The 27,463-nt window shown below is 37.2% G+C and overlaps 1 protein-coding gene across 1 annotated transcript in view; it reads right to left on the reverse strand.

Moving 5' to 3' along the window:
• The window catches only part of acad11 (acyl-CoA dehydrogenase family, member 11), a 71,477-nt gene that overhangs the window by 35,986 nt on the left and 8,028 nt on the right, over nt 1-27,463 (reverse strand). The window contains exons 8-13 of the mRNA XM_067435626.1: nt 27,011-27,117; nt 26,568-26,682; nt 23,870-23,947; nt 22,053-22,191; nt 18,992-19,099; nt 6,519-6,617 (exon numbers count right to left, since the gene is read on the reverse strand). Coding sequence (XP_067291727.1) covers nt 6,519-6,617; nt 18,992-19,099; nt 22,053-22,191; nt 23,870-23,947; nt 26,568-26,682; nt 27,011-27,117 — 646 coding nt within the window. The remainder of the gene's footprint in view (nt 1-6,518; nt 6,618-18,991; nt 19,100-22,052; nt 22,192-23,869; nt 23,948-26,567; nt 26,683-27,010; nt 27,118-27,463) is intronic.

The raw sequence follows: 27,463 nt of genomic DNA on the forward strand, positions 1-27,463 counted from the left end.
ACGTGGGAGGAAAAAACATTGAGAGTTCAACTAGTTCAGCCTTCGCATTTTTGTGGCTTTGTGGATGTAGCGGAAGTAGCAAAAAAAAAAGGATATGAGAATAGTAAAGAGAAAAGAGGAGAAGGCCAAGGGTAAAGATGACAGCTGTCTGGTTCTAGGGATGAGTTAATGTCTAAAACGTACAGAAGGTTCATTCAGAAAACAATGACAGGAAGCATTAAGAGTACTATAAGGACACAAAATTATTTTTTCACAACTAGTGATGACAAAAGACTGCCCAATGGAATGCATGGAATTAGATGGGGATGAAATCTGTTTTGATGAAATTTGTAAACAGATTTCCTACAGAAGCTGCACAATTGTTGAGTCTAATAGATGATTGTCTATTTACCAAAATTAATGCAATAACAATGGTTTTGGCTGTACAGCAGTTGTAAAAATCATTAGTTATTAACTTAGGGCCACTTACACTTAGTTAAGTTATTTTCAAATGAAAACAGAAAACTTTGAATGTGCTCTGGCCATTCATTAACACAACAATGGTGCTTTGGTGGCATGAGTGCATAACATCTTTTTTCTTTTTACGGATCCATGTTAACAGGAATAATTTTGATAACGTTTTAATCTGTACAGAGGAAAAAACCTTTGGTCGTGAAAAAAAAAAAACGTTTGTTGTGTTGATGAGGCCTTTGCAGTGGATAGTACAGGGATGGTCTCTGCTGACACTCAGGGCTACATTGTGGTGTGGTGATCTGGATACAGCCCACATCCGGCTGACTACAGTACATCAGGATAAACAGGGAGACTAATATTAATGTAGATACCATTCTTCTTAGGATTTAATGAGTACTTCAGATGTTATAGGAAGTGTTCCCAGTTTCGGCTGACCTAATTTAAGCAGCCTAACAATAATTTTAATTGATTTGGATTATAGAAATTGATCATGTGTCATGTGTATGCCAGGTTAAAAGAGATGTGTTTTTAGTGTAAACCGACAGCGTGTCTTTCCTTCCCGTACAAAGCTAGGAAGAAAATAGGAAAAGGATCTACCAACAGCAGTTGATTTTGATATTCTAGGTATTATCAACTGGCCAGAATTTTGACATCACAAAAGATATGAAGGACTATACTGCATTAAGAGCTTGCTCAAGTACTGGGCAGCTAAACCATTTAATGTTTTAAAAGTAATTAGCAAGAATTTTAAAATGTATGCAATGTTTAATATGGAGCAAATGTAGTGTTTACAGAACCAGGCTACTTCTACTTCTACTACTACATGACTAGGTCATACTTCCTGGTTCTAGTAAAAACTCGAGCTGTAGCATTTTGGACCAGCTGGAGCTTGTTTATTAAGCTTGCAGGGCATTACAGTTCCTAAAGCATTACAATAATCTGGCCTTGAGGTCATGAATGGATGAACTAACTGTTTCCCATTTATCATTGAGAGCATATTTCGTAATTTAGATATATTTTAAAGATTGAAAAAAATGCAGTTTTACAGATGTTAGAAATGTGGCTTTCAAATTAAAGGTATCAAAGAGCATACCCAGGTTCCTAATATACAATGAAGACTTACATTCACCCATTTATACACCGATGGCGATGTCAGTGACACATCACAAGTGTTAGACAGTATTCTAGGTCATTCTGTGCAGAGGTTTTTGGTCCAATAATTAGAATCTCTGTTTTCTCAGAATTAAGTAGTAGGAAAAAACTAGTCATCCATTATTATTATTTTATATCGGATATGCATTCAGTTAATTTTGTGAATTGATACGTTTCGTCAGGGTGCAAAGAAATTCATACTCCATACTCCATATTAAACTTGTGATTGATATGACACATATTCGTTTACTGCTACCAACTGATAACTGTTACATAAGTATGATTTGAACCTTGCAACCGTGCAATTCCACTAATGCTAACATCGTTTGAGTCAATTCAAAAGAACGCTATGGTCGATTGCATCAAATCCAGCACTGAGATTGGGTAACACTAATAGAGGGATACAACCATGACACAACTACACAGAATGTATAAACCAAAAATTAATATCTGATATTCATCCAACAAAAATAGTTACACACACAAATACAAATATACCACATAAACCAAACTTATGCATTCCTGTAAATGACTTATGTTATGTTTAATTAATAATAATAATTAATAATAATAATTAATAATTTAATATCTAATAAACTGTCCCATATTTCAAGTGTTTTCACTTGAAATATAGAGTTGTAGTTAAACAAAATTACTGAAGGCTCCTAGGTGAAAATTGTTTGGCCACTGAATGTCATTTTACCAAATTGTCTATGCTTAACTGTTTGAAAATTACTCCACATGTGTCAACAATAAAGATATATTTAGCAATCCCCAGAACTGATGGTGGTTTATGATAGTAGTGGAAAACACCATCTGTACCTCTTAAAAATCAGGAGATATGAAGCTCTTACACACAAAAGACTCATCTTGTAACCAAATGATTTGGATTTGTCATACTTAAAATTCATCCTTTGTACTGATGAATCTGTACATCTGCACTAGTTTAACAGGACAAGAGATAGCACTGTAAAGCTTGAATTTTCATTGCTCAAAGACACAAAGATCACTGTTTCCACATACCCTGATGAGAGGTTTTTAAATCTCCTTAGAGACACACATAACAACTTTGGTGACAATTCAGATCAGACAATTCCTATCTGAATATATTTCACCCATAACTATCAAGCGACCACCCGTGAACTTCACAATCCACAATGTCTGTTATGAGACATAATTCTGAACAACATGATTTATGAGGTAACAAAATGTTTTTATATGTTAAAGGGGGCCTTTAGTAGGCAAACTGCTACATGCAATGGTGGTGTTGATGAAAAGACATACAACAAATTCATAAAATTGTATTAGTACATTTAACTCTCTTGTGAAGTTAATCTTTTTAGACCAGTTGTCAACAAGAAAATTTTGCAAGCCATTTTACCAAAACGTGGTGCGATTTAATATTCAATAATCTATATCTGCATATACATATATCTATATCTGCACACATACATATATGGGGGTCCCCCTCGGTAGAAATCACATTCCGGGGTTCCTGCCCCGTGTGCACGCCACTGTAATAAAAGCTAGTAGTAGTAGTAGTAGTAATAATAATAGTAATAATAATAAATATAGCTGCGAGCAGCCATTAACAGAGGCAAGCGCAAAGAAGCCAATAAAACATGCCAACATGGCTGGAAGTGTTAGATCAATTGCAAAAATGAGCAATTAAAGGCATTTTAAGATGATTTTAGACAAAATCATACACAGTCACTAATAAACTGATTTAATGGTTTATCACTTTTGACCAATATGTGGCGCAGTTATAAAATTAATGTGGTGTGGTCAGAGTAAGGTGACATTGACAGAGGCAGAGTTTGGTGTCATTATATCAAGGCATTGCAGAGATCCAGCCACAAGAGAAATTTTGGCTTCATCGCTGCGGTATATGAAAACGGTTTTGTGTGATGACACAAAAATAATAACTTTTTGCTGTCATGGTCTGAAGATGTTACGAATCGATTTTGGTGAAAATCAGACAAATGGTCTAGGAGGAGTTTGAAAAAGTACGTTTGTAAAGGAAATCGAAATAGTAAACAGGAAGTTTGGCCAAATATGTTAAAATTGATATCTATGTTCTTGGCGTGACCTAAGGAATCTATTAAATGACAATAGTCAAATTCAATGATAAGTTATTAGCATTTTTGGAAAATTAATTATTAATTTTGTCCACAAGGTGCGCTGTCCCAAACCTTTTTGAGTACCAAAGACACATACCGAGTTCTGTAATGATACACCAATGCGTTTGAAAAATATAGCAAAATTCTAAATGGCAGACGCCCAAGATGGTTGATACAAGAAAATTAGCTATGGTATTGCTTAGCGTAATGCCCCGAATGCCCACGCACGCATTGATTCTCCTCCCTCTTCACATTGTGCCACAGTTTATTCATTATTATTATTATTGTTTCCATGTACAAGACACAAATGTATGTCAAATAACAACAACTGACAGTTGCACAATTATATCAAAGCAACAAATGTGGTATTTTGTGGAGGTTGAAGCTTACAATATAAATATTCCTCTCTAATGTTCAAGAATCCTGACGGATCCAGCGGTGCAGTCATTATTAATTTATGACGCTTTCAATAAGAACGATTTCAATAGGTGCCTTCGTACCTTCGGTGCTTGGCCCCTAAACAATAAGAAGTTATTTTAAAACACACTGGCAAAGATTTCATGGGCTTTAACCCCTTATCTATGCACCGGTTCGTGGGCAGGGAGGTTGACGCAATTGGGCGTGTCGCTACTTTTATTTACTTTTGTTTTTTACAAACTATTCAATCAACCATCACAAACAATGCAGCACTTGTACGCTAAAACACTCAAGATTCATGTTCCAAATTCGTTTTTGCAATAAATACACCAGAGAGGAAAGGGTTAAATGAAATTCTGAAGCACCAGCTATTTAAATATTAGCATAATAAATGCAGTACTCATCTTTAATCTCCAGACATTCAGATCAGATCTGACGTTCGATTCCGTGAAACAACAACATACATGTCCGTGTAAGAGTCCACTCTTCAAAATGCATCCCACTTTTTAATCCAAACCAGTGAAAAAATAAGGGAAAAAAACAAACAATCCTCTTTTGTTTGCATGAGCGCATTGCGTTAGAGTAATCGATCATGTCCATTTTCAATGAAATATCGATTCTAATCAGTTTTTGGTGATATTTCCTGCAAGAATAGTCTCTTCTGCGTAATATAAACCCTCCCAGGTCTCTCTTCTTCATTCACAGCCTTAATGAGAAGTCGTCATACACAGGAAGCGATTTACTGGCTGTGATAGCTGTCAGTCAAGCGCATATGGTTTCTGTTGGATAAAGCCAGTCAATGCCTAGCCAATGCCTTGCCAGCAAACTTTTGATGGATGGATGTAGTAACCACAAAAAAAAGAGTAATCCCTTACTTTACTTTTTCAATGGAAAAGTAATTAAATTACTAATTACTTAGTAGCTAGTTACACCCAACACTGGTAGTAACCAATGGCCTTTTTGAAAGGACGCCTAGTCTTTTCTGACAGAAGCTACATTTTTGAGAGAATCCTCAAATTTGAATCAAAACATGATCAGACATTCAGTTTTATATTTAGGTTATTTTCAGGGACTCAAAATTAAAATCTAAATGTTTTCCCTCTTCCAAAATCTTCCATTTTTCCCTTGAGTCACTTACATGCATATTTTCCCTTGTTTTACTCTGTTCCTATACGACTTTGAGTTATGACTCTTGGGTAACAAAATTTCAAGTGTCTAGTTTAAAATAAGACCGGATTTATGAATATAAACCATAGGGTTTAAGACAGACATTTTTATTTGGGTGTCATTTTTAGAAAATTATCAGATAGGTGCGCAGATTACGAATCTGCCCAGACTTTTTGGAGTTAATGTGCTGTGATTATAGAGAACAACAGGCCTTTGGTCCTTTGCTTTGAGGATGTTTAATTCAGGAGGCCCCAAAACCACAAAGACTCACGGATAGAACCATCTGGAATGTTCTATAGGGGACCATGGTTAAGAGACAGATACCAAAGCAACTCTAAACATCCTAAAAAAAACAACCTTTGGCACTGTAAACAGGATGAAATGCAATTTTAAACCCTGATCATTGATGTTATCTCACCGCAGTTAAACGATAAAGCTGCCTTTCATCACAAAGTTAATTTTTAATTCAAGCAAGTCCCCATTCAACACATCAAAAAATGCAATTATGCATGCTTGTGGTCAGCTTTCCTAAAAATAAGAATGAAAATAAAAGCAGAGTCTACAGCTCAGAGGCCAAACTGTTCATTCAAACTTCCGTTTGAAGATGACTCATGATGATTCAGTTTTTCAGTGGAAAATTAGATAGAAGACAAGCCACAAACTGGAAGTTTTACCAAATAATGTTATCCTGTCAATTACAGTGGGAAAAATCTTCAAAATGTAACTTCCCTGAATCTTGTTAAAAGCAGGGATAGATCATGGTAGGCTTATCCTCGTAGCTCAGATCTAGCTCTCTGAAGCAGCGAGACGGGAACTTGGACTAATGGATCTGTTTCTGTTTTGCCACCCGTTGCGATCGCTTTGAGTTCCCCAAGTCTGTGTTTATCGTTCACAGATTCTGCATAGCTGGTTTGTGTAAACATCTTAAAAGTTTTTTAAATGTCATGCCAGTCATCCTGAAGATTTGGATGAGCGTGGTTGTTTTTTGGGATGAATCACTCTAGTGATATATTTCTTTATGTCTTTGTGTAAGAAATTGGTTAAAATACTAAGGCTGAACCCCTGCTGTTCAGTGTTCCTTTTAACGTGTTTAGTCTCCACAGGGGAGAAACCCTAAAAAATATAATTTATTTTCTTGACAACTGACAAACAAAATATTTCCTCTCCCCTCCTACTTTCGATCTCAGTCTGTGACATTCACACACTTACCGCTGCTCCACCACTTTTTGCCGTTAATGATGAAATGGTCTTTGTCCCTGTGAAGAGTGCACTCCATGTTTGTGGCATCACTTGAAGCAACATCGGGCTCTAGGACAAAGAATAACAGGTTCAGTAATTCAATTTATTTAATTAAAATAAAAAATATTGTTTTTAAAGATGCACATTCACAAGAGTAATTTTTTGGTTATATCTTTGCTACTATGTGAACTAAATGGTCATGGTTTGGCTAGAAGCCAGTAGTGGCTAGTGGTTCTCAACAAGGGAGAAAAGGGGCCTTAGCAAACTTCAAAGGGTCCAAGCTAACTTAAATCTACTTCAAATAATTCAAAATAGTAGTCCTGTAAATGTTTTTTTTTTAAATAACTCATTTAAATTGCTAACTTTTCTGTAATTAATCAAATAAAAATGTATATATACTTATATTGTATATGTTTATATTGTAATACATCATTACCTCCCCTTCCTCTTCTTTGTTCATCATGTTCATGGATGCAGTTATTAATGTTACTGTAGTGTGAAGCAGAGCAGGACCGAGTGTTGTGGAGCTGAGCACGGCCGCTGGAGCGATTGTTATACAAACACCCGCCTTGCGAACACCGGGACTTTTATTATGACGGGACAAGACACAGTCGCCAGCCAAGTACACAATTTCCGCTTTTCTGGTCATGAGCATAAGGTAAAGCAGCTCTGTCCCGGTTCATTGGTTAAAATAGCAATTTTCTCACAATTTACAAATAGTTGTAAACATTTGGGATATTATAAGTACTTAACTGAACAAAATATATAACACTGGCCCAGTGGTTTTGGATATTTTACTGCAAAAATACTACATAGTGCTAGCCTAGAAATCTAGACGCACCCTAGCGGCAGCAATTCTAATTTGCCACGAGTGTCGTCTAGCAACTCTCAATTCACTTCTGAGCTGTAAATGCCAAACTCTGGTCGCGCCAATCACATTGTGTATAGAGTCGGTGGGCAGGGCTTAATATAATGACGGCAGAAATGCACGTGCTTCTAGTAAACACAGAAACTGGCGAACGGCGGTCTTTCGAATTAGCTTTGACCGCGACTTGAAGTTAAGCTTTTCTCTGAGAAAACAAAGAACGGCACTGAAGTCATTCTTAAGAAGGGAAGATGTGCTCTGAGTTTTGCCGACCGGATACGGCGAATTTTTAATCTATCAACGAGCTCTGCTTAACCTTCGTTGCTCTGGTTGGTTGTAGCGCTATCCAATTGTGTGCAGAGGGAGTTTGAAAGACAACCGTTTATCCCGCCCCTCGGACTGAGCTCTGTCAATGGTGAGTTTCCAGACCAAACATCTTGATGTGGGTCTGGCTTGTCAGGCTAACATAGTGCACTTTTAAGGCTGAAACATACTCCGCAAGAACAGAGAAAAAAGGTCTCGCTCCCAGGGCTGCGAGAACAAAATTACATAATTTTGGGAGTTCTCGCAGCTTGTTCTCACATTGCCACATTGCCTGAACAAACTTTTTTTTTTTTGCGGGTGTCCGAGAACTATTCTGTGATTTGTCATACATTTAAAGTGGGTGTGGTTATTGCAGAGAAACGCAGATGGTCGGCACCTGCTTTTCTCGTGAAGTATGGAATGTACTGGCCATTCATTTGTGTTCTTTGTTCTTGTTCTTGCCACCTTGAGAAAACAAACAAATGTATTTGTTCTTGCAGAGTATATTCCAAGCAAGTCCAGGAGGTGATTGCAGTGAGATGAAGTGCAGATGCATGCAATCAGTATTCTGGTGATTGTGATTGTTGTGTCTGGGAGAGGGTGGAGCCTGGTGTGCTTGTAACAGACAGTGGAGACAGCGGTGTGGAATGAAGGTAAAATATAAGAAAAATAAGGCTTTTAAAAAAAAAATAATTATACTGCGCCCCATAAACACAACCAAGCCTAGAAAAAAAACACGGAACCACCCCTTTAAGATATCAGTGTGTCGTCATGAGCAACAGGGCTCTTTGTGCATGTTGCTAAGCATGTTTTTTTTTTTGCTCTCATAGAACCATTCACATAATTATATGACCTACAAACAGCAACGGTTGGAGTTAAAAATTCATTTGTGTTCTACTAAAGAAAATACGACACCTACATATAGGATGCATTGGAGGCAATCAGATAAACATCAATATTTTTTGGATGAACTATCCTTTTAACAGTGAGGATTTTTTTCTCCTGATTTTTACTTGCTCTGACATGTTCAGTAGTCCTGTCACAATTATTATTATTTTTTACCCATGTTACTTTGTATTTTAATAAATAAGTTTATGCCACCAACATGGTGTATTACATCATTGTAATATGTGAAATGCCACAATTCTAGCCTGAATACCAGCCGAACTTAGCCCCGCCCACAAAATGTTTAGGTTGGGAAGTTCAGTCTGGCTTCGCTTCATAGAGGAGTAATTATCTCCGAACAGAAACTGTTCAGACCAATGAGATCATCAGGGCGGGCTTTAGACTATGACGGACAGATGATAAACAGTACCGTAATCATGCACATCATCAAAGGGGCTTGGGTTATATTTGTTCTAATCCTAAACGGAGAGCTTGTTTGTATATGCATCACCTTCACTATTTCTCTCAAAAATTATGATCATGTTGGGTAAGTACTCTGTGTTGTTCATTCCAGCGGACGTGCAGACAGGGTTGCCAAGCTTTTACAACAAAACCCGCCAACTACTAGCCTTAAACAATAGCTTTTCGGGGTGGTTCTCCGGAAAGAAATGGTGTTTGGGGGGTAAAATGTGTGTTATTTTGGCCAGGTTACCTGCTAAAATTCGCACTTATGGGTCTATATATCACATAACAGTCGCTTCAACCCGCGGACATAGAAAACAACCTGGGGGGGGGGGGGGGATGCGGACTTGGCAACACAGTGCAGTTGAGCTTTGTTGACGTTGCTTCGTTGCTCTGATTGGTTGTAGGTAGACTCATATTCTGACTAGAATATGCAATTTATATAATTTTAATTTTTATACCACATTAAAAACTACTAGTCTATGTTCATGAATTCTAAGACAAGAATTTGTGAAGACAAGTAAACAGTCATTAATAAAATTAGGACAAATAAACAAATTACAAGCAATAGCACAAATAAATACAATAAGACAAATACAACTGAAAATAAACAGTGCAAGGATAGGTCTAACAGTAGTATTCAGGTAGGAAGTTCATATTAAAATTTAAGCCATTTAAGACTGTTAAAGGACACTTGCAAAAGCTGTCTTTTTGACATAATTGTGTCTTTTTATTTGTTTAAGCACAATAAGACACAAAAGAAAACAAAAATCAGTATTACTGCACAGTCTGAGAAGGGGTTTATTGAGTGAGCACACATTTAGGTGTGTACACACACAGAGAGAGCAGCTTCACAGTCTAGATTAGTTTTATTTTACTTGAATGAAGGATTGTCTGATCTCAGGAAAGACCTATAATGCGAACCATCCTCAATCTCAAAACTCCATGAGCATTTTTATAAATAAATATACATTTTTTTTTATTTTTTATTGGCAATCAAAACTCCTAACACTTAATTATTTTAATATTTATTATAATTATTTCAGTTACATAATTTAATCTATGGATAATCCTAGTGTTTGTAAATTAAATAGGGTGGGGATGGCTTCGAATATTGTTGTGGACAATAGTGAACCTTGTCAAAAAAAAGTAAAAAAGCTGGTGGAGGATAATCTCATCTTTGCTAGTGAAAAACAGAGAGACTAGCTGTCAAGGCGGAAATGATAACCTGACGTAGATATTTCATTTGAAATCTGGAATTTGTTACACAAACAAGTAAGAATTACAGCTTTTGTCTGTAGCATGACAGCTGAAACGACGCATACACACACTGGAAGAAATAATGGGAGATGTTGTCATACATCAACACATCTGAACACTCTGAAGGCATTACAACACCATCTGTATATGTTGAAGATCTTGACACCTTTTTTAAATCACCATTACACATGTGCTCACACATACTATTTTTTGGCTTGCACTATTGGCAGGAGACTCAAAATCATTTTGTTTTCCTCAATCTCATCCACCAGCTATTCCCCTTCCTTGTTCACTCATTGAACACAGATCTCATTATTAATCTAAATATAAATGTTCCTTATAAATCAAGTACTAATGAGTGTGCAACATTAGAGAGGCTTGAGTGTGAACTGTGTCTGAAGAATACTGCATTCTGTTCTATTGTGTTATGCGGTGTCCAGCTGTTTAATGAATCTTCTGCAAACACGACAAAGAAAATGGTCCAGTCGCTATGGCTTTGGGGACAATGGGGAGTCATTCATTAACTGGATCAAAATTCTATAAACATCACCTTCAACCACTGTCATCTTTAATGGACTAACATCACATAGCTTCATACTGCACCCGGGACAGACAGACAAGAATGCTCACTCTCCCCCTCACTATTCAAATAAAATGTATTGATTCATTGTCTAATATTTCAGAATCAACTATTATACTCGATCAACTGGAGTAAATATTTTATATTTTCATTACATTTCAACATTTTGGATTTAATATTCCATACACTATGCACATCAAGTCAAGTCAAATTAAAGGGATAGTTCACCCAAAAATGAAAATATGATGTTTTACCCCCAGTGCATCCAACATGTAGGTGTCTTTGTTTCTTCAATAGAACACAAATTAAGATTTTTAACTCCAACTGTTGCTGTGTGCCAATCATATAATGCATGAGTGCCTCAAATACAATGCTGTATCCAACAGCCTGGAAAGTGCTTCACTTCCGGTAAGGTCAATATACACAATCTGACATAGTTTGCGCCAACGCCAGAAGTGAATCTCGTACACGACGCCAGAGCATGTATATTGACCTGACCGGAAGTGAAGCGCATTCCAGGCTGTTGGATATAGCGTTCTATTTGATGTAAAAAATTATATAAATACGGCTCGATTTCTCACACAAACTGATCGTTTTGGGTCTTAAGATTATCAATGTGTCGTCATGAGCCACAGTGCTCATTGTGCATGTTGTCTAAGCATGTTTTTTTTTTTTTTTTGCTCTCATAGAATTGTTACCCATTCTCATCATTATATGACTGGCACACAGCAACGGTTGGAGTAAAAAATCTTCATTTGTGTCAATCACTTCATTTGTGTTCTACTGAAGAAAAAAAAAGGCACATACATGTTGGATGCACTGGGAGTAAGCAGATAAATACCACATTTTCATTTTTTGGTGAACTATCCCTTTAAGTCACCTTCCTTTATATAGAGCTTTTGACAACACGGATTGCTTCAAAGCAGCTTTACAGTGATAATAGGAAATATATTTTGTTTTTGGGAAAAAGTTTTTGATTACTTTTTGTTGTAAAGTTATTTAATTTGGTGGCATTTAAGGAACACTATCATGCTCTATCCCCAATGCATTCCGACCCCATCCGCACAGCAACAGCTTCTGGTGGCCCGAGAACGCAATTAACATGAAATAATTTTGAAGTAGTTTTGAAACTATACCATCATAATCCCTGCGCAAACGTAAAAAGTTGAATCCGTGACAGCATGTAAGCAAGCATTACGTGTTCACCCTTTTAGCCAATGTGTTTAAACACATATGTGTTTTTGTCAGTAGAGGGGAAAGGAAGTGAAGAAGGCCTTCATAGGAGAGATTCTAGTTTACTCTGCTGAAACTTCAGGTCTGCGTAGGTCGGATCATGTCTAGGCACACGTCCTTCATTTGATCTGGATCCAGCAGACTGCAGTAATCCTTGGGATAACCAGAGAGACGAACGTAGATGGCATTCTTTTAATAATGTAAACAGTACCGCCGCTGGCCGTCTTGATGCCCTATGCGCATTGTTTTCAAAATAAGATTACTTGTTTATTATTTATAGGTCCCGTTCTTCGCGATTTCATCTTTCAAACTTTAGTTAGTGTATAATGTTGCTGTTAGAGCATAAATAATACCTGTAAAATTATAAAGCTCAAAATTAAATGCCAAGAGAGATATTTTATTTAACAAAAGTTCCCTTTCAAAGCCTACAGCGAAAGGCCGGTTTGGACTACAGCAGGAAGTGCAGGGATATAATGGCGTCACTAAAACCGTTTGTTGACTAACCCTCCGCCCACAAGAACATGTAAAATAGGGGGCGGGGTCTTGTTGCTCTCCCACGTGGAGAAGAGCGCACATTCAGCGCTTGCATCTCCCCGTTATGGTAAGAGGCGGGACCTTTCCGGGCAAAGTGCGCTAAACTGCTGTCCAATCACAACACGGGAAGCGCTGGCCCAATCAGAACTCGTTATGTGTTTCTGAAGGAGGGACTTCATAGAACAAGGAAATCATCAGGCCGTTTTTAGGACAGAGGAAACAGCGGTGTACAGATAAGTAAATTGCGTGAAAAATACTGCTTTTTTTACACGCGAAACATGCACTCATGTTATATTGCACACTGTAAACATAATCAAAGCTTCGAAAACACGCAAAGAATGGACCTTTAAGAGAATTAGCTCAATTAAGCTCAATTTTTTTTTAAAAGACACCATTGTTAGTTCCCAGCATGCTTTGAATATGGCTGGAAATGGAGATTAATATTGAAAAGTGTTGTTTGATGTGTTTTTGATTGAAGGGAAACGTCTGTTAATGTATAATGTTCATTTATGTTTGACATTTGAAAGAATTTCTGTTATGTTGAATTTTTGACTGTTACCATTGTGCAGAAAAGTAGAGCTTATGGTTAGGTTGTGATGTGAATAACTTATTATTATTATTATTATTATGAAGAATGTTGATTTGTTCAATGAGCAATAACTTTGCTAATGCAATGTGCCAGCATCAAATATAAACAGGTAATTTCCATTTACTCTATATATTTTCCCCCCCAAAATGAACTTAAATTAAAAAGCACATTTCAGTTTCAATTCATCATAAAAAACTACTGAAATATTATGTGTAATATTGTTACCATAATTTTTTTTTTAAAGTAGATACTGTGTGATATTTTTATAGTGTAGATGTGTGTAATGAAACATTTAATTACAGAAACATTATTAAATTACAAAATTAAATGTAATTGTTGTATTACTGAGGTAAAATGTGTAATTTAATTAGATAATCATATTAAAAGGAAATTGCTTTGCATTGATAAAGTAATCCAAACCACATTTATAATGGGTAACATTGCATTAAGCAATTACATTTCCAAAGTAACCTTCTTAACACATTCTTTCATCACTTCCTGTCATTCAAATTCAACTTCCTGTGGGGCAGGAGTCAATTCAAATTCAAATTCATGAATTGAATGGAGGCCAATTCTGAAATTCTGAATTCTGCACAAGCCTGGAGGACACCCAGGTTCTTAACTGACAGCAAGGAATTGACAGAGCAGCCATCAAGTATCAGAGGGTATTCTAGGTTACTATGTGAAGAGGTTTTTTTGTCCACATATTTAGGCATTACATTATTGGACTTGACTCAAAACAATAGTCGATGACCTTTAATGCTTGATGAACTTACAACTATCCATTTTGGGCAGAATATCTTTCATCAAAATAAAAATACTCCCTAAATTGAACTACACTGAGCAAAATTATAATTGCAACACGTTTGTTTTTTGCCTCCATTATACCCCAACTCAAGTGCTGCGTCCCAATAAGCCTACTTATACTACGTCCTAAAAGTATGTACTCTTTTTGTGAAGAAAAAGAATATACTTTGGAGTGTGTAGCAGAAAAGTATGCAAGCTTTAGGACATACTACTTTGCGATCTTTGACGGACTCTGTCGCTTAGTTACGTGCATCACGTCACCGTTTAACTGCCCTGTCAATCATCGTCAGATTCACAGTTTACACAGTCACAGTTTAAATCCTCCACATTCAGTTTAATCGCCTACCGTATCGGAGAGAAATGTAGCCGCTCTTTGATCTGCCATTTGTTGGTCTTTAATGCAGAGACTCTCCTCATGTGTTTGCAGTTTAAATATAATGATGCATTTAAAAGTTAATGGCCAAACGTGCCATTACAAAATTTCACTGCTCCAGGTGAAAATATAATGTGGACAACACTGAATAAATATATTTTTGTAAGGTTAAATATTGATAGTTGGTCACTCAAACCCCTTTATCTAAACTTCTCTACTTAACCGTCAGACTCGCACATCCGTCATGTTTGTTGTTTTTAAACGCTTTTTATCCGCGTTTGTAGTTGTAATCAAATCCTCATCCAACTCGCAATGGGTTGGGGGTAATATCAGCCGTTTGAGTGCCCATAAAAGGCCACTCTAAAATGTGCATTTATCACACAGCACAATGCCACAGACGGCGCAAGTAATTTTCCAGCGAGTGCACTTGAGATAGCCTACACTGAAATGAATGGTGTTTAATGCTGGAAATATTGGTTGCTCCGTGATGCGCTTTGCATTCCTCAGTTCCTATGGAAGTGTCCCAGCCACTGATCTATATACGTAGCGTTATATAGATTTTTTATAGATATATAGATTTATATAGATCAGTGGTCGTACCTCTTTTTTTTCAGTGGCACTGGCCAAAAAGTGATTGGTTGGAGCGAGAACGTGCTACGATTGGTCAGCACGATATGGCCGTGATCTGATTGGCTTGAGTAGATGGTTGGTTGAGTCTACGTATTTGTGGATTTTTTTGAGTCTAGACGCTAGAAATGTTTCAAAATCCACATGCTGTGCTGCGATTCACAAATGCGCAAGAAGAGATCCACAAATGCAGAGGAAGCCATCAACAAATGCACAGGAAGCGATTCACAAACGAATGCAACTTATGCAAGGCAGAGTTGTGTGTTTGTGTTTTTTTTTTTTTATTCACAAATGTCCTTGTATTTATTTGTGAATCTAATACATTTTTGTGAAACTCCTGCATATATTTGTGGATCTCATTCTATTGATTTGTGAAATACATGTATTTGTGTATAACAATACAGTATATTTGTTTGGAATAAAGCTACAATAATACCCCCATACCCATCATATGTATTTAAAAAATATTTTATATATTTACTGTAAGTACCACTTGAAGACTTCTTGATGAGAGGTGGTCCTTCTGTGTCTGTGACTTTATTTTGATTTATCGTTTAATTTGTTTTGGTAAAAAAAAATGATATTTCTGAGTTTAAATATGTTTAAGGTCTACATTATCTGTTTTACTATAGTTGAGGGACTCCTATTTTGATGGGTATTATAGTTTATGGGTAGTGAAAGGAAGAGCTCGCATGCAGTTTATCAGAGTTGTTTTGCAGAAACAGATTTACCAGTTATAAATTGTACCCACGAAAAGGCACAAGGTCTGTATGTTTGTTTATTGTTAGTTGTATGAATGTTTTTGTGTAATTTGCTGTGTATGTTAAGGATAATGCAACAGAGAGAGAGAGCGAGTTTGTAAATGAGACGTTAGTGCGCACTCATGCTTTGTTCAGCTCTTATGGCGATTTTATTTTGTGAAAAATTATGTAATAAACTTCATAAACCATCAGTAAAGTTTGGTCATGATTCAGATGGGGTATACGCTACATTTTGTGTCTAAAACATCTTGGGATGAGGTTTTCATACTGACAGCTGTCATTGTAAAACATAGCAAATATGTTTGTTTGTCCCAGTTAGCAACAGTAACTAAGGGGGGGAGGGCTTACCGATAGATTGAATTTTTTCAATTCTCTTCATTTATATGCTTCCACCCGCACACCCAGATACACTTGCATGATGGTATCAGTCTCAGACTGGTTTGTTAAGTAGTTTACCATGTTTTCCTAGGTAAATGGAAAACCTACTAAAGAGGTTGTTCCACATTTTTAAGCAAGTCTCAGTTCTTATGCAACATAGTGTCTCTGAGGGTGCCAAAATGATTTCTGTAAAATACACTATATTGGTAAAAGTTTTAGGACGCCTGCCTTTAAATGCACATTAACTTTAATTACATCATATTTTTAATTTGTATGGTTTAATCTGGAGTAGGCCCAGCTTTTGCAGCTATAAAACAGCTTCATCTTTCTACAAGGTTTAGGAGTGTGTTTATGTGAATTTTTGACCATTCTTTTAGAAGCGCTTTTGTGAGGTCAGGCACTGATGTTGAACGAGAAGGCCTGGCTCGCAGTCTTCGGTCTAATTCATCCCAAAGGTGCTCTATCGGGTTGAGGTCAGGACTGTGCAGGCCAATCAAGTTCCTCCACACCAAACACGCTCATACATGTCTTTATGGACCTTGCTTTGTGCACTTGTGCACAGTCATGTTGTAACAGGAAGGGTTCATCCCCAAACTGTTCCTACAAAGTTGGGGGCATGAAATTGTCCAAAATGTCTTGGTATGCTGAAACATTAAGAGTTTATTTCACTAGGACTATGGGGCCAAGCCCAACTCCTGCACCATAATCCCTCAGGCAATCACCAAACCCAGACTCGAGACAGAGTCACGTGACAGAGTAACATTTCCAGAGAGAGACACGTGATTCGTCACTCCAGAGAACATGTCTCCACTGATCTAGAGTCCAGTGGCAGTGTGCATTACACCACTTGGTGATGTAAGGCTTGGATGCAGCTGCTTGGCCATGGAAACCCATTCCATGAAGCTCTCTATATACTGTTCTTGAACTAATCTGAAGGCCACCGCCTTCACGCTTGCTGTAGTTACCAAGCAACCAGGTAAGCAGTTGCTGCTTTGATGATGCAAACGAACCCCAGTTCCAGCGGGGGCAGGGGGAGGGGGAGGGGGAGGAAGCAATCGAACTAAAGCCAGGTGCACACTGTGCTATTTGCCCACGATTTGGCCGTCTGAGACAAATTTAGGAAATCCTAAAAGATTCCTCTGATCTTAGGCTAAAATCTGACGTCTTTGGTCGTTAGTTTGACATGCTCACCGGCAGCCGATTAATGAGCGCTGCGATCAAATTTTACCTCAGACGAAATTCTGGCAGTGTCAGAAGATTTGGCACAGAATCCTGCAGTGTGACTTCTCCTTCGACAACAGTCAAATATCTCGGTTTTTCAAGACAAACTATGACCAAAACAAGATCTAGAAATTTATTTGTAGCCTCCATTTCAGTCCCGCGTGTAACGCAGCTCACTGTCACCCAACGCGTCATTCATTGATGATATAAAGCTCTGGGTGAGATTTCTTGCGCGCGTCCGTTTTTAGCGCGCCTTAACTATCGTGCAGTCTGACATTAATGCCAACTGAGATCTTACAGTGTGACACGGCTTACATCGGGGATCATGTTCGTACAGTCTGACAAGGGACATTCGCAAAGGATTTTGAAAAATCGCACAGTGTGCAGGAGCCATAAGTGTGAAAGCACCCTTAATTACACACATATATTTGGCAGTTCAACAAGTTTTCAAAAAATATGAGTTGTTTTTATGCACTGTGCAAGACACTGCACCATTACAACTTGCTTTTCATCTTCCAAATTATTCTTTTTAGTAAAATCTTTGAAATTTTATAAAGTAAAATATCTAGCTTCCACCAGACTCCCTTTCGTATTCAACTTATTCACCTCTTGCAGTTCTTTGCTTTGCGCTACGTCCAGTGTCATACATCGCGCCAGTTACACTATTTTGTAAGTTAAACAAGGAAGGAGGTTGTGGCGGAGGGGGCGTGGTTCTGCGAGGTCTGCAGCGGGAGAGAGCAGAGCAGAGCGGCAGGTAAGTAGGTCAAGCACAGATGACGAACACCTGTTTCTGATTGCAGTGATTGGCGTGGAGAGAGCGCATTTCAGCCGCTGCCAGGAGAGAGATGAGAGAGAGAGTAGGACTGGGACTTCGCGAGTGTCTGACTGAAAGGACTGAGAACTTAGCTAAAAGAAGTGAAAAGGAGCGAAAAGAATCGAGGATATAGTCACGCCATCGAGCATTTGTTGTTTTGCTGTTTGATAATACTGAATAAAGAGCGCGAGTCCCAGGCAAGCCGACGCCTGTCTTCTTCCTTCCTGAGAATACAAGAACCTTATCACAGAGGTCTGCCAAGATCTAGATATTTTACTCTGTAAAGTTTTAAATATGGATATTTTTCTTACAAAAACCCATCAATTAACTTTAGAAGGCCAAACCCAGAACTAAAATCTGACTTATATATATATACACACACACACACACTCACAGGAGTTATCAGAATGGACTTTCAGAATAATAGTGGTTGGTGTCGGTGTGTGTGTGTGTGTGTGTGTGTGTGTGTGTGTGTGTGTGTGTGTGTGTGTGTGTGTGTGTGTGTGTGTGTGTGTGTGTGTGTGTGTGTGTGTGTGTGTGTGTGTGTGTGTGTGTGTGTGTGTGGTTGCCTTGGTTATTTTGTTTGTCACATGTAAATGGTGTCACATTTATCGTTTGCAAAAGTAATAAAGTTTTTTTTGTTGTTTTTTTTAGTCCAGTTGGTCAGATTAACCAGAAACCAGCTTAATTATACTATAAGCTTCCTTAAAACTGATCAGTCAGTTAGTACGTTTTGAAAATAAGTTGTTACCTGTCATACAGAAGCATGATCGTATGTCTCCTCTCAGTAAGGGCTCCAGCCAGAGTGTCTTCTGTTCCTCAGTGCCAAACAGGTACAGCACTTCCATATTCCCAGTGTCTGTTAGAAATGTACTGTATCAATACTATCATAAGTCATTTACACTACTGTTCCAAAGTTTAAGGTCAGTAATAAAATAATGTTTATTTAGCAAGAATGCATTCAATTGATCAAGTGAAATATACATATAAATGTTCAATGTTCAAATCAAACAACAAAAGAAAAAGAGAATAAAGATTTATTTCAAGTTGTTATAAAAAAATGCATGTGTTCTTCTTTAGAAGTGGTTTTATTTAATTTTAAGTTAGACATGGTATATGTGACAGCAGTTAAATCTGTGTCTGTATTGAAAGGTCAAACTTTAATATCATTCGTATCAATAAGATTAATGGATGTTTTTCCAGGAGTATATTTTGGGTTTGAAAATTTTAAAGAAATTCTAAATTAATGCATTATAATTTAATTAAACCTATTAGATATACTAGATACATACTAGTCAAAAGACTGACTAAAACTTAATAAAATGTGCTGTTAAAATAAACACTGGTTTGATCACCTTAAGATGATCATCAAAGAGTGTTCATTTTGACAGCAAATTATTTTGAAGAGTCACATCGAGTGCAATGATTGGACAGCATTATATTGTAATATTTTTAGGCACTACGTAGTGGACATTAATTTAAATAAACATGCACTACAGCAAAACATAAGATTATATTAAAAATAAAATTTAAAACAGTGTATTCCAAATATTTCTCCGGCAGCATTAAGCAGCATGCAGGTCCTCGTTTATCTCATGACTTTGGCAACGCCGGCAGCACAGATAATCACATAATATTTTTATATATCTGTTATATTAATTATAATATCCTGCATAATTGGAAAACATTGTTTTTATGACATGCCGTTATTACGAGAAAATATATGTTGTTATTACAAGAAAAGTACTCTTGTGGAGTAACTAGAGTTTGTTCAGCTCACTTCATGCAACAGGTCAGTATAGTATTGAATGAGATTTCCGGTTGTAAACAGAAAGTACATATACAAATCACATATATTACATGAAACTCAGAACTGACAAAAACATGTAGATACTCTCAAAATATGACATTTCTCTGATAAACTTGATTTTCACTAATTATGGTTTTAAAACTTGTTAAATTTCATGTTACTTTTATTATTCTGTAATATAATATAAAATAATATACAGTAACACTATTTTACAGTGTCTTTGACAAGTTAGATGTACTTACCAGAGTAGTAACAGTAAATTATGCATAATTACATACAACTAACCCTCAACCAAATCCTAATCCTACCCTAACCCTATAGGAAGTACATTTACTTAATATTACCCAGTTCTTAAAATGGAACACACCAACCTTTCCCCCAGAGTTAGATAAGTCCATACATACCATTTTTATCTCTATGCATCTAACAATTCTCTCTGACACACCCACCGCTAGCCTATCTTAGCACAAAGACAGGAGGTAAACCGCTTCAGCTTGCCTACTGCTTAATAATTGACAACAAAACATCAACATATTCCTATTTACATGTATTGATGTGTATAGTTACATTGTGTACGAAGACCAACGGAAAATGAAAAGTTGCGATTTTCTAATGGACTTATCTAATTCTGGGGGATACGGTGAATAAGCTAAAGTCCCGAAAAGTTGGCTTATTCCTTTAAATATACACAGATCAGGCATAAAATTATGAAGTGAATAATATTATTATCTCTTCATCGTGGCACCTGTTCGTGGGTGGGATATATTAGGCAGCAAGTGAACATTTTCTCCTCAAAATGTATGTATTAAAACAGGAAAAAATGTGAGCGTAAGGATTTGAGCGAGTTTGACAAGGGCCAAATTGTGATAAATAGACGACTGGGTCAGAGCATCTCCAAAACTACACCTTTTTGAGGGTATTCCCAGTCCACACAGTGGTCAGTATCTATTAAAAGTGGTCCAAGGAAGGAACAGTGGTAAACCGGCAACAGGGTGATGTCGGCCAAGGCTTACTGATGCATGTGGGGAGCAAAGGCTGGCCCATGTAGTCCGATCAAACAGACGAGACTCTGTAGCTCAAATTGCTCCAAGAAGTGAATGCTGGTTCTGATATAAACATGTCAGAATACACAGTGCATCGCAGTTTGTTGCGCATGGGGCTGCATAACCGCAGACCAGTCAAGGTGTCCATGCTGAGCCATTTCCACAGCCGAAAGCGCTAATAGAAAGATGGTGGCCTGATGAACCATGTTTTCTTTAACATCACATGGATGGCTGGGTGCATGTGCGTCGCTTACCTGGGGGACATGTGTCACCAGGATGCACTATGGGAAGAAGGCAAGCAGTGTGATGCTTGTTTGGGCAATGTTCTGCTTAGAAACCTTGGGTCCTGCGTGGATGTGGATCGTGTGGATGTTCTTTTGAGAATTTTCATCTAAGCATTGTTGCAGACCATTTACACGCTTTCATGGAAACAGTATTCCCTGGTGGCTGTGGCCTCTTTCAGCAGGATAAATACGCCCTGCCACAAAGCAAAAATGGTTCCGGAATGGTTTAAGGAACATAACAATGACTTGGAGGTATTGACTTACCCTCCAAAGTCCCCAGATCTCAATCCAATCGAGTACCTATGGGATGTGCTGAACAAACAATTCCAACCCATGGAGGCCCCACCTAGTAATTTACAGGACTTCAAGGATCTGTTGCTAACATTTTGGTGCCAGATAACACAGCACACCTTCAGGGGTATAGTGGAGTCCATGCCTCAATGGATCAGGGCCATTTTGGCAGCAAAATAGAGACCAAAACAATATTAGGAAGAAGGTCATTATGTTATGCCTGATCGGTGTATAATTACACTGTAACAATGACACCTTAAAATGAAGTGTAACCTAATATACTTGTATATCATGAGACATGCAACTTAAGTAGCTTTAAGCCATAATCGAAAAGCCTCATAAAAACAGTCACATTTCAGAAACCATGTAGAGGCACACACCCACCTGGGGCCTGGCAGTTGAAGACTTCGGGGGCGTAGAAGCAGTGTCCGGTCTCCTCTGCGATATGAGCATAATCCAGCTGCGATAGACCACTCTCTGCAGGAAGAAACAAATTCCACAAGCCTGCGGCTTGTGCCTTTGCCTGCTCACACGGACACATACAGAGAAAATCGTACAGCAGTTTGATTAGATACATTGTTCTTTGCAGCTATACTACTGGAGTATAATTTACTCCAGTCTTCAGTGTCACATTATATGTGTGATTTGATGGTCAATAAACATTTCTTATAATTATCAAAAAACAGTCAAAAAACTGTTGTGCTGCTTAACATTTTTGTGGAAACCATGATTTTTTTTTTTTTTTACCATGAAGTAACTTTTGATACATTTGATATAAACCTTACTGACCCCAAATAGCTGTTTAAATTGTGATATGATGATAATACATACAGTTGCAAGAAAAAGTATGTGAGTTGCTTGCAGAATTTAAAAATGTGAATAATTTGAACTAAATAAGAGAGATCATACAAAATGCATGTTATTTTTTATTTAGTACTGTCCTGAATAAGATATTTTACATAAACAATATTTACATATAGTCCACAAGACAAAAACATTGCAGAATCTATTAAAATGATTCCGTTCAAAAGTTTATAAACCATTGATTCTCAATACTCTGCGTCGATCCATGGATGATCCATGGCTGTTTTTTGTTTTTGTTTTTATGATGGAGTCTTTTGTTTGTCCTGAGTAGTTAAACCGCCCAATGTTCTTCAGAAAAATCCTCCAGGTTCTGCACAATCTTCAGTTTTCCAACATGAGAAACAAAATGAAAAACATTTTGACATAGCCTCCTGTTCTTTCACCCCCAGTCTTAATGCATTGTGTTTCCCTTTTTTTTTCTTTTTTTGTTTATAGTTGTGTTTAAGTCTCTCAATTGTCTATAGTGTAAAATCATATACTAACAGCTGGAGAGGGTTCAAATATGCAAAATGCTGGAAAACTGAAGAATGTGCAGAACCTGGAGGTTTTTTCTGAAAAACATTGGGCAGTTTAACTGCTCAGGACAAACAAGGGACTCAAGAATCACACAAGAACAACAAAAAGCCGTGGATCATCCAGGGAATGAGACACAGTATTAGGAATCAATGGTTCATAAACTTTTGAATGGGTAATTTTAATAAAATCTGCATTTTTTTTTTTTTTGTCTTTTGGACTACATGTAAACACTTTTTGATGTAAAATATCTTGTTCAGGACAGTACTAAATAATAAATAAAAAAATGCACTCTCATTTCTTTCTTATTTAGTTAATGTTTAGGGTATGTTACATAGTTATCATAACTATCAAAATACAGTGTTCTGTATTTTGCGTACGTGAGTTTTTGTTGTAGATGGCTATTGCTGCGCGTTTAGCTAGAATGCCATACAAAACCAACCCATTGGGCCACTGAATCTGCATTAACGACAACAGTTGGGGCAACAGCCTTAGTCCTAATGGGTTGTTATCATAGCTATCAAAATCCAGTGTTTTGTATTTTGTGTACGTGAGTTTTTGTTGTAGATGTCTATTTAAAAAAAAAAAATTGTGTACTTTGCTAATTAATTGAGATTTCTTACAGCTCTTACAGGTTGTTGGCCTTGTCTGTTTCGTTGCTTCTATTGCTCTCCCCTTTTTGTAAGTCGCTTTGGATAAAAGCGTCTGCTAAATGATTAAATGTTAAATGTTAAAATTATTCACATTTTCACAGATTCTGCAAGTGATTCACATAATTTTTCTTGCAACTGTATTAATATGCCAATGGTTGTATGCATCATCACCTTCAACTCCTCTAAAACAGGAGGTGTGCGCCATCTCTCAGGTGTATCCTTGTGTTTGGCGTAGTACTCTTTTACTTCCTATACAAGAGATAATAAAAGGGGGAAAATACGATTTTTCTTATAGTAAGTACAAACAATATACAGCTTTGGCCAAAATTATTAGAACATTTGGCATCTGGGCATTGTCTTAATGGGACTGGATTTATTTTCCAAGGGGACAATGACCCGCAACATTCTTCTAACTATTGCTGTAAATAACTGCAACAGAAGGAACCTGCTGGAACATTGAAAATGATGGTCTGGCCCCCTCAACCTCAACGAGCACATTTTGGGCGAGTTGCAAAAAAAACTGGACAGATCTATTGTACATTCAAAGGAAAGCCTTTGGCTTCAGTTGCAGAAGGCATTGGATAACATTAGTATTGAAGTTCTCAGAGGAAGTATATTGACACTATGCCAGAGAGATGTGCTGCTGTAACTGCTACAAATATTAAAGTTCCCATGGTAGGACATTTTCATTTTATGAGGTTTTTCAACATTAATATGATTTACCCTAGCCTGAATATTGTCCCCAAGTGGCTAGAAATTGATCGGTGTACACTGAGATCTGGCTGTCTTTCTCTGCATTTGAGAAAATGAGAGCCCAGACGAGCTGATCTTGAATTCTCCTGTTATTACGTCACAACAGGAAAGGTTAACTCCCCGTTCTCTGCTTTGCCCGCCCAGAGAATGTCGCGAACGAATCGTTCTTTTTAACCGGATCTTTATAGTGAACCGGTCGTACCAGTTCACCAAATCGAACTGAATCATTCTAAACGGTTCGCGTCTCAAATCAGTGCTGAACCTACAAGTTACTATAGTTATTAACGTTCTGACATGACTGACAGTCTCTCCGACTAGAAATAAACAAATATCTTGAAGTAGATGTTGTAACTCCAATCGTTAGCTGAAGTGAGACATGTTTTGCTGAGAGATCTGATGAACTCACGAGCAGCTGATACTGAGCATGCCCGTGTAACCGAACGTAGCGGTTCTCGGATCCTCGGATCAGCAGTACAGAATCGAAAATCGTTTCTGTCAGATACGTTCGATACTGAGAACCGATGAGCTGCACATGTGTGTTATTTGTTCAGAGGAACGAAAAGCAGGTTAAGTGTATAAAACTAATCACGATTGGAAACATCATAACAAAGCTGTCTTCACTGTATTATTTTAAAGTTTGGAAACAATGGATTGTAAAACGGTCAAATTAATCATTTATTTGTTTTATCAATAATGCATGATATTTTCAGGAACAGCTTTTTTCATATTTAATTTCTAAGTCGATACACATTTTAAAATGTAATCAAAACAGTAGGTTTGATATAGACTACATATTCAGCTTGCAGCAGTTCGCAGCTCAGCACCCTATGCTCAGCACACACATAAACACACACACTGATACAGCCGTTCTCAAGTCAGATCGACCAGGTTGCAACGGGTTTCGGATCACCAGTACAGAATCGAGAACCGTTTCTATCGGACACGTTCAATCTTTCAGACATGTTTGATTCTGAGAACCGGTGAGCTGGGATACTGAGCATGCGTGATAGCGTCTTAACCGAACTGTTTCTCTCAGACTGGGACAGCTGATGCTGATAATACATGAGCACGGGTGAACTGAGGATTTGTGTAAGTATTATGTCAATGTAAATTTATTTAATCTGTGTAAAAAAGTGTTTGCACGACAGTGGCTGTATTGAGTGCTGTTGCAAAACATAAATGAAAAAATGTATCAAAGATGATGATGATGATGATGACAATAATAATTATTACTATACTAAGTTTTGATTACAAATACTTTATATGGATCTGTTTGAATGTATTTTCATACGCCGGGATTATAGAAATGACGTCATTACGTAAAGACGTAAAATAACCGGTGATCCGTTTTTTTTAACCCGATCATTGAAACGAACTGTCCGAAAGAACCGGTTCGCGGAAAAGAACCAAACTTCCTATCACTAGTCTGGACTGGCAGTGCTGCAACTGCTGCTGCTTATGCCTCACTAAACCACGCCCCCTCCTCCACGTAATCTCATTTCAAATGCAAAGATGTCAGCCAATCTCAAGAGTGGGTGTTCTCACTGAAGTCTCACAGCAGACACGCCCTTTGAAACAGAGCATTCAAGCCAAGGGCTAATATCAGTATAGAAAAAAAAAGCCTTTTATTTCTAAATTATGACTTTTTATATGAAAACCATACTAACAATACAAGTACACCTCAGGAAACCTTACAAAATAATTTAAAAAATCCATGCCATGGGACCTTTAAGTTTAAATGTGGATAAAAACAGTACCACTTACTTCATCTGATTTTTGATGGTCAGAGAAACCATCTGCATATGCATTATGAAATTAAATCTTGTTTTGGATATTTAAAAAAAAGAGAGAGAGAAATATTTTCAGATCTGTCGGGTGTTCTAATAATTTTGGCCACCACTTCACTTGCACACAAACAAAAACAAATAGATTAAAAAATATATTATTAGTAATAGTAATTCAATTTTACAACTTCAATTTTGAAGATTTTTTTCACATTTTATGTTTGTATAAAAAAAAACTGATCTGATAATATGAAGGAAATATTGACATCATATATTTCTGTACTCATGTTATTAAAGTGAGGATGTTCCACACAACTGACGGCAGTGCTGACCTTTTGGGCAGGAAGTACGTGCTTTCTCATGAACTCTTTCACATGCTGAAGGACAACCTGGCCTTTGGGTGACTGCATGAACAGCTGATCAGGGATCGGCAGGGCTAATGAGGGGCTGCAATCAAAAACCACATCCTTTTTGAAATACCATAGTAATTTATAATTACAAATAATTACAAAATTTTAAACAACAAATTATAAAAATACAACTGATACTCCCTGCTTACATGGAAACACCATCAATTACATATTATGTTGCTAAGGAAACAACCTCAAAGATAAGCCACAAAATAAAACCAAAACACATCATGCATTAAACAAAACTTGTTAAAGTGAAATATGAAAGATATCATTAGAAAGTCTTTATGACATTGGAAAACTGACAAAAAATCACTGAGAGATTACTCTAATGTGCATGAAGAGGTAAGATTGCAGTCTTGTACCTGAAGGCAATCTGTAAACCTATCTCAGCTAACGGCTCCACGCTCTCTCCAAATTCAGCTGCGTTAGTTGAACTGGCATTGCCCAACAAATGCCTGGCATAAATCCCCTAAATGGGGAGAGATAATGATTTGGTCATAAATAATGTTTAGCACCGGTGTGATTTTCTCTATAGTTTAATTATATAGTTGGTTTATAAGACAAAATAAACAGAAGGTTCACCAGTTATTTGCAAGTAAAATCATCTACCTTCACAGAATATGTTTATTTTTTCTAATTTTAATACATCGCTCTGGAATACTTAATTCTGATTGGTCAGTTACGCAGTCAAACATACTTTTGTTGTATAATGGGCACAAACATAAATAATTGACTGTCCCAAACAATTGATTTCCTACATCTACTACCATTTAAAAGTTTGGGGTCTGTAAGATATTATTATATGCATTTGAAAG

This window comes from Pseudorasbora parva, chromosome 24, assembly GCF_024679245.1.
Source record: "Pseudorasbora parva isolate DD20220531a chromosome 24, ASM2467924v1, whole genome shotgun sequence".
NCBI lineage: Eukaryota > Metazoa > Chordata > Actinopteri > Cypriniformes > Gobionidae > Pseudorasbora > Pseudorasbora parva.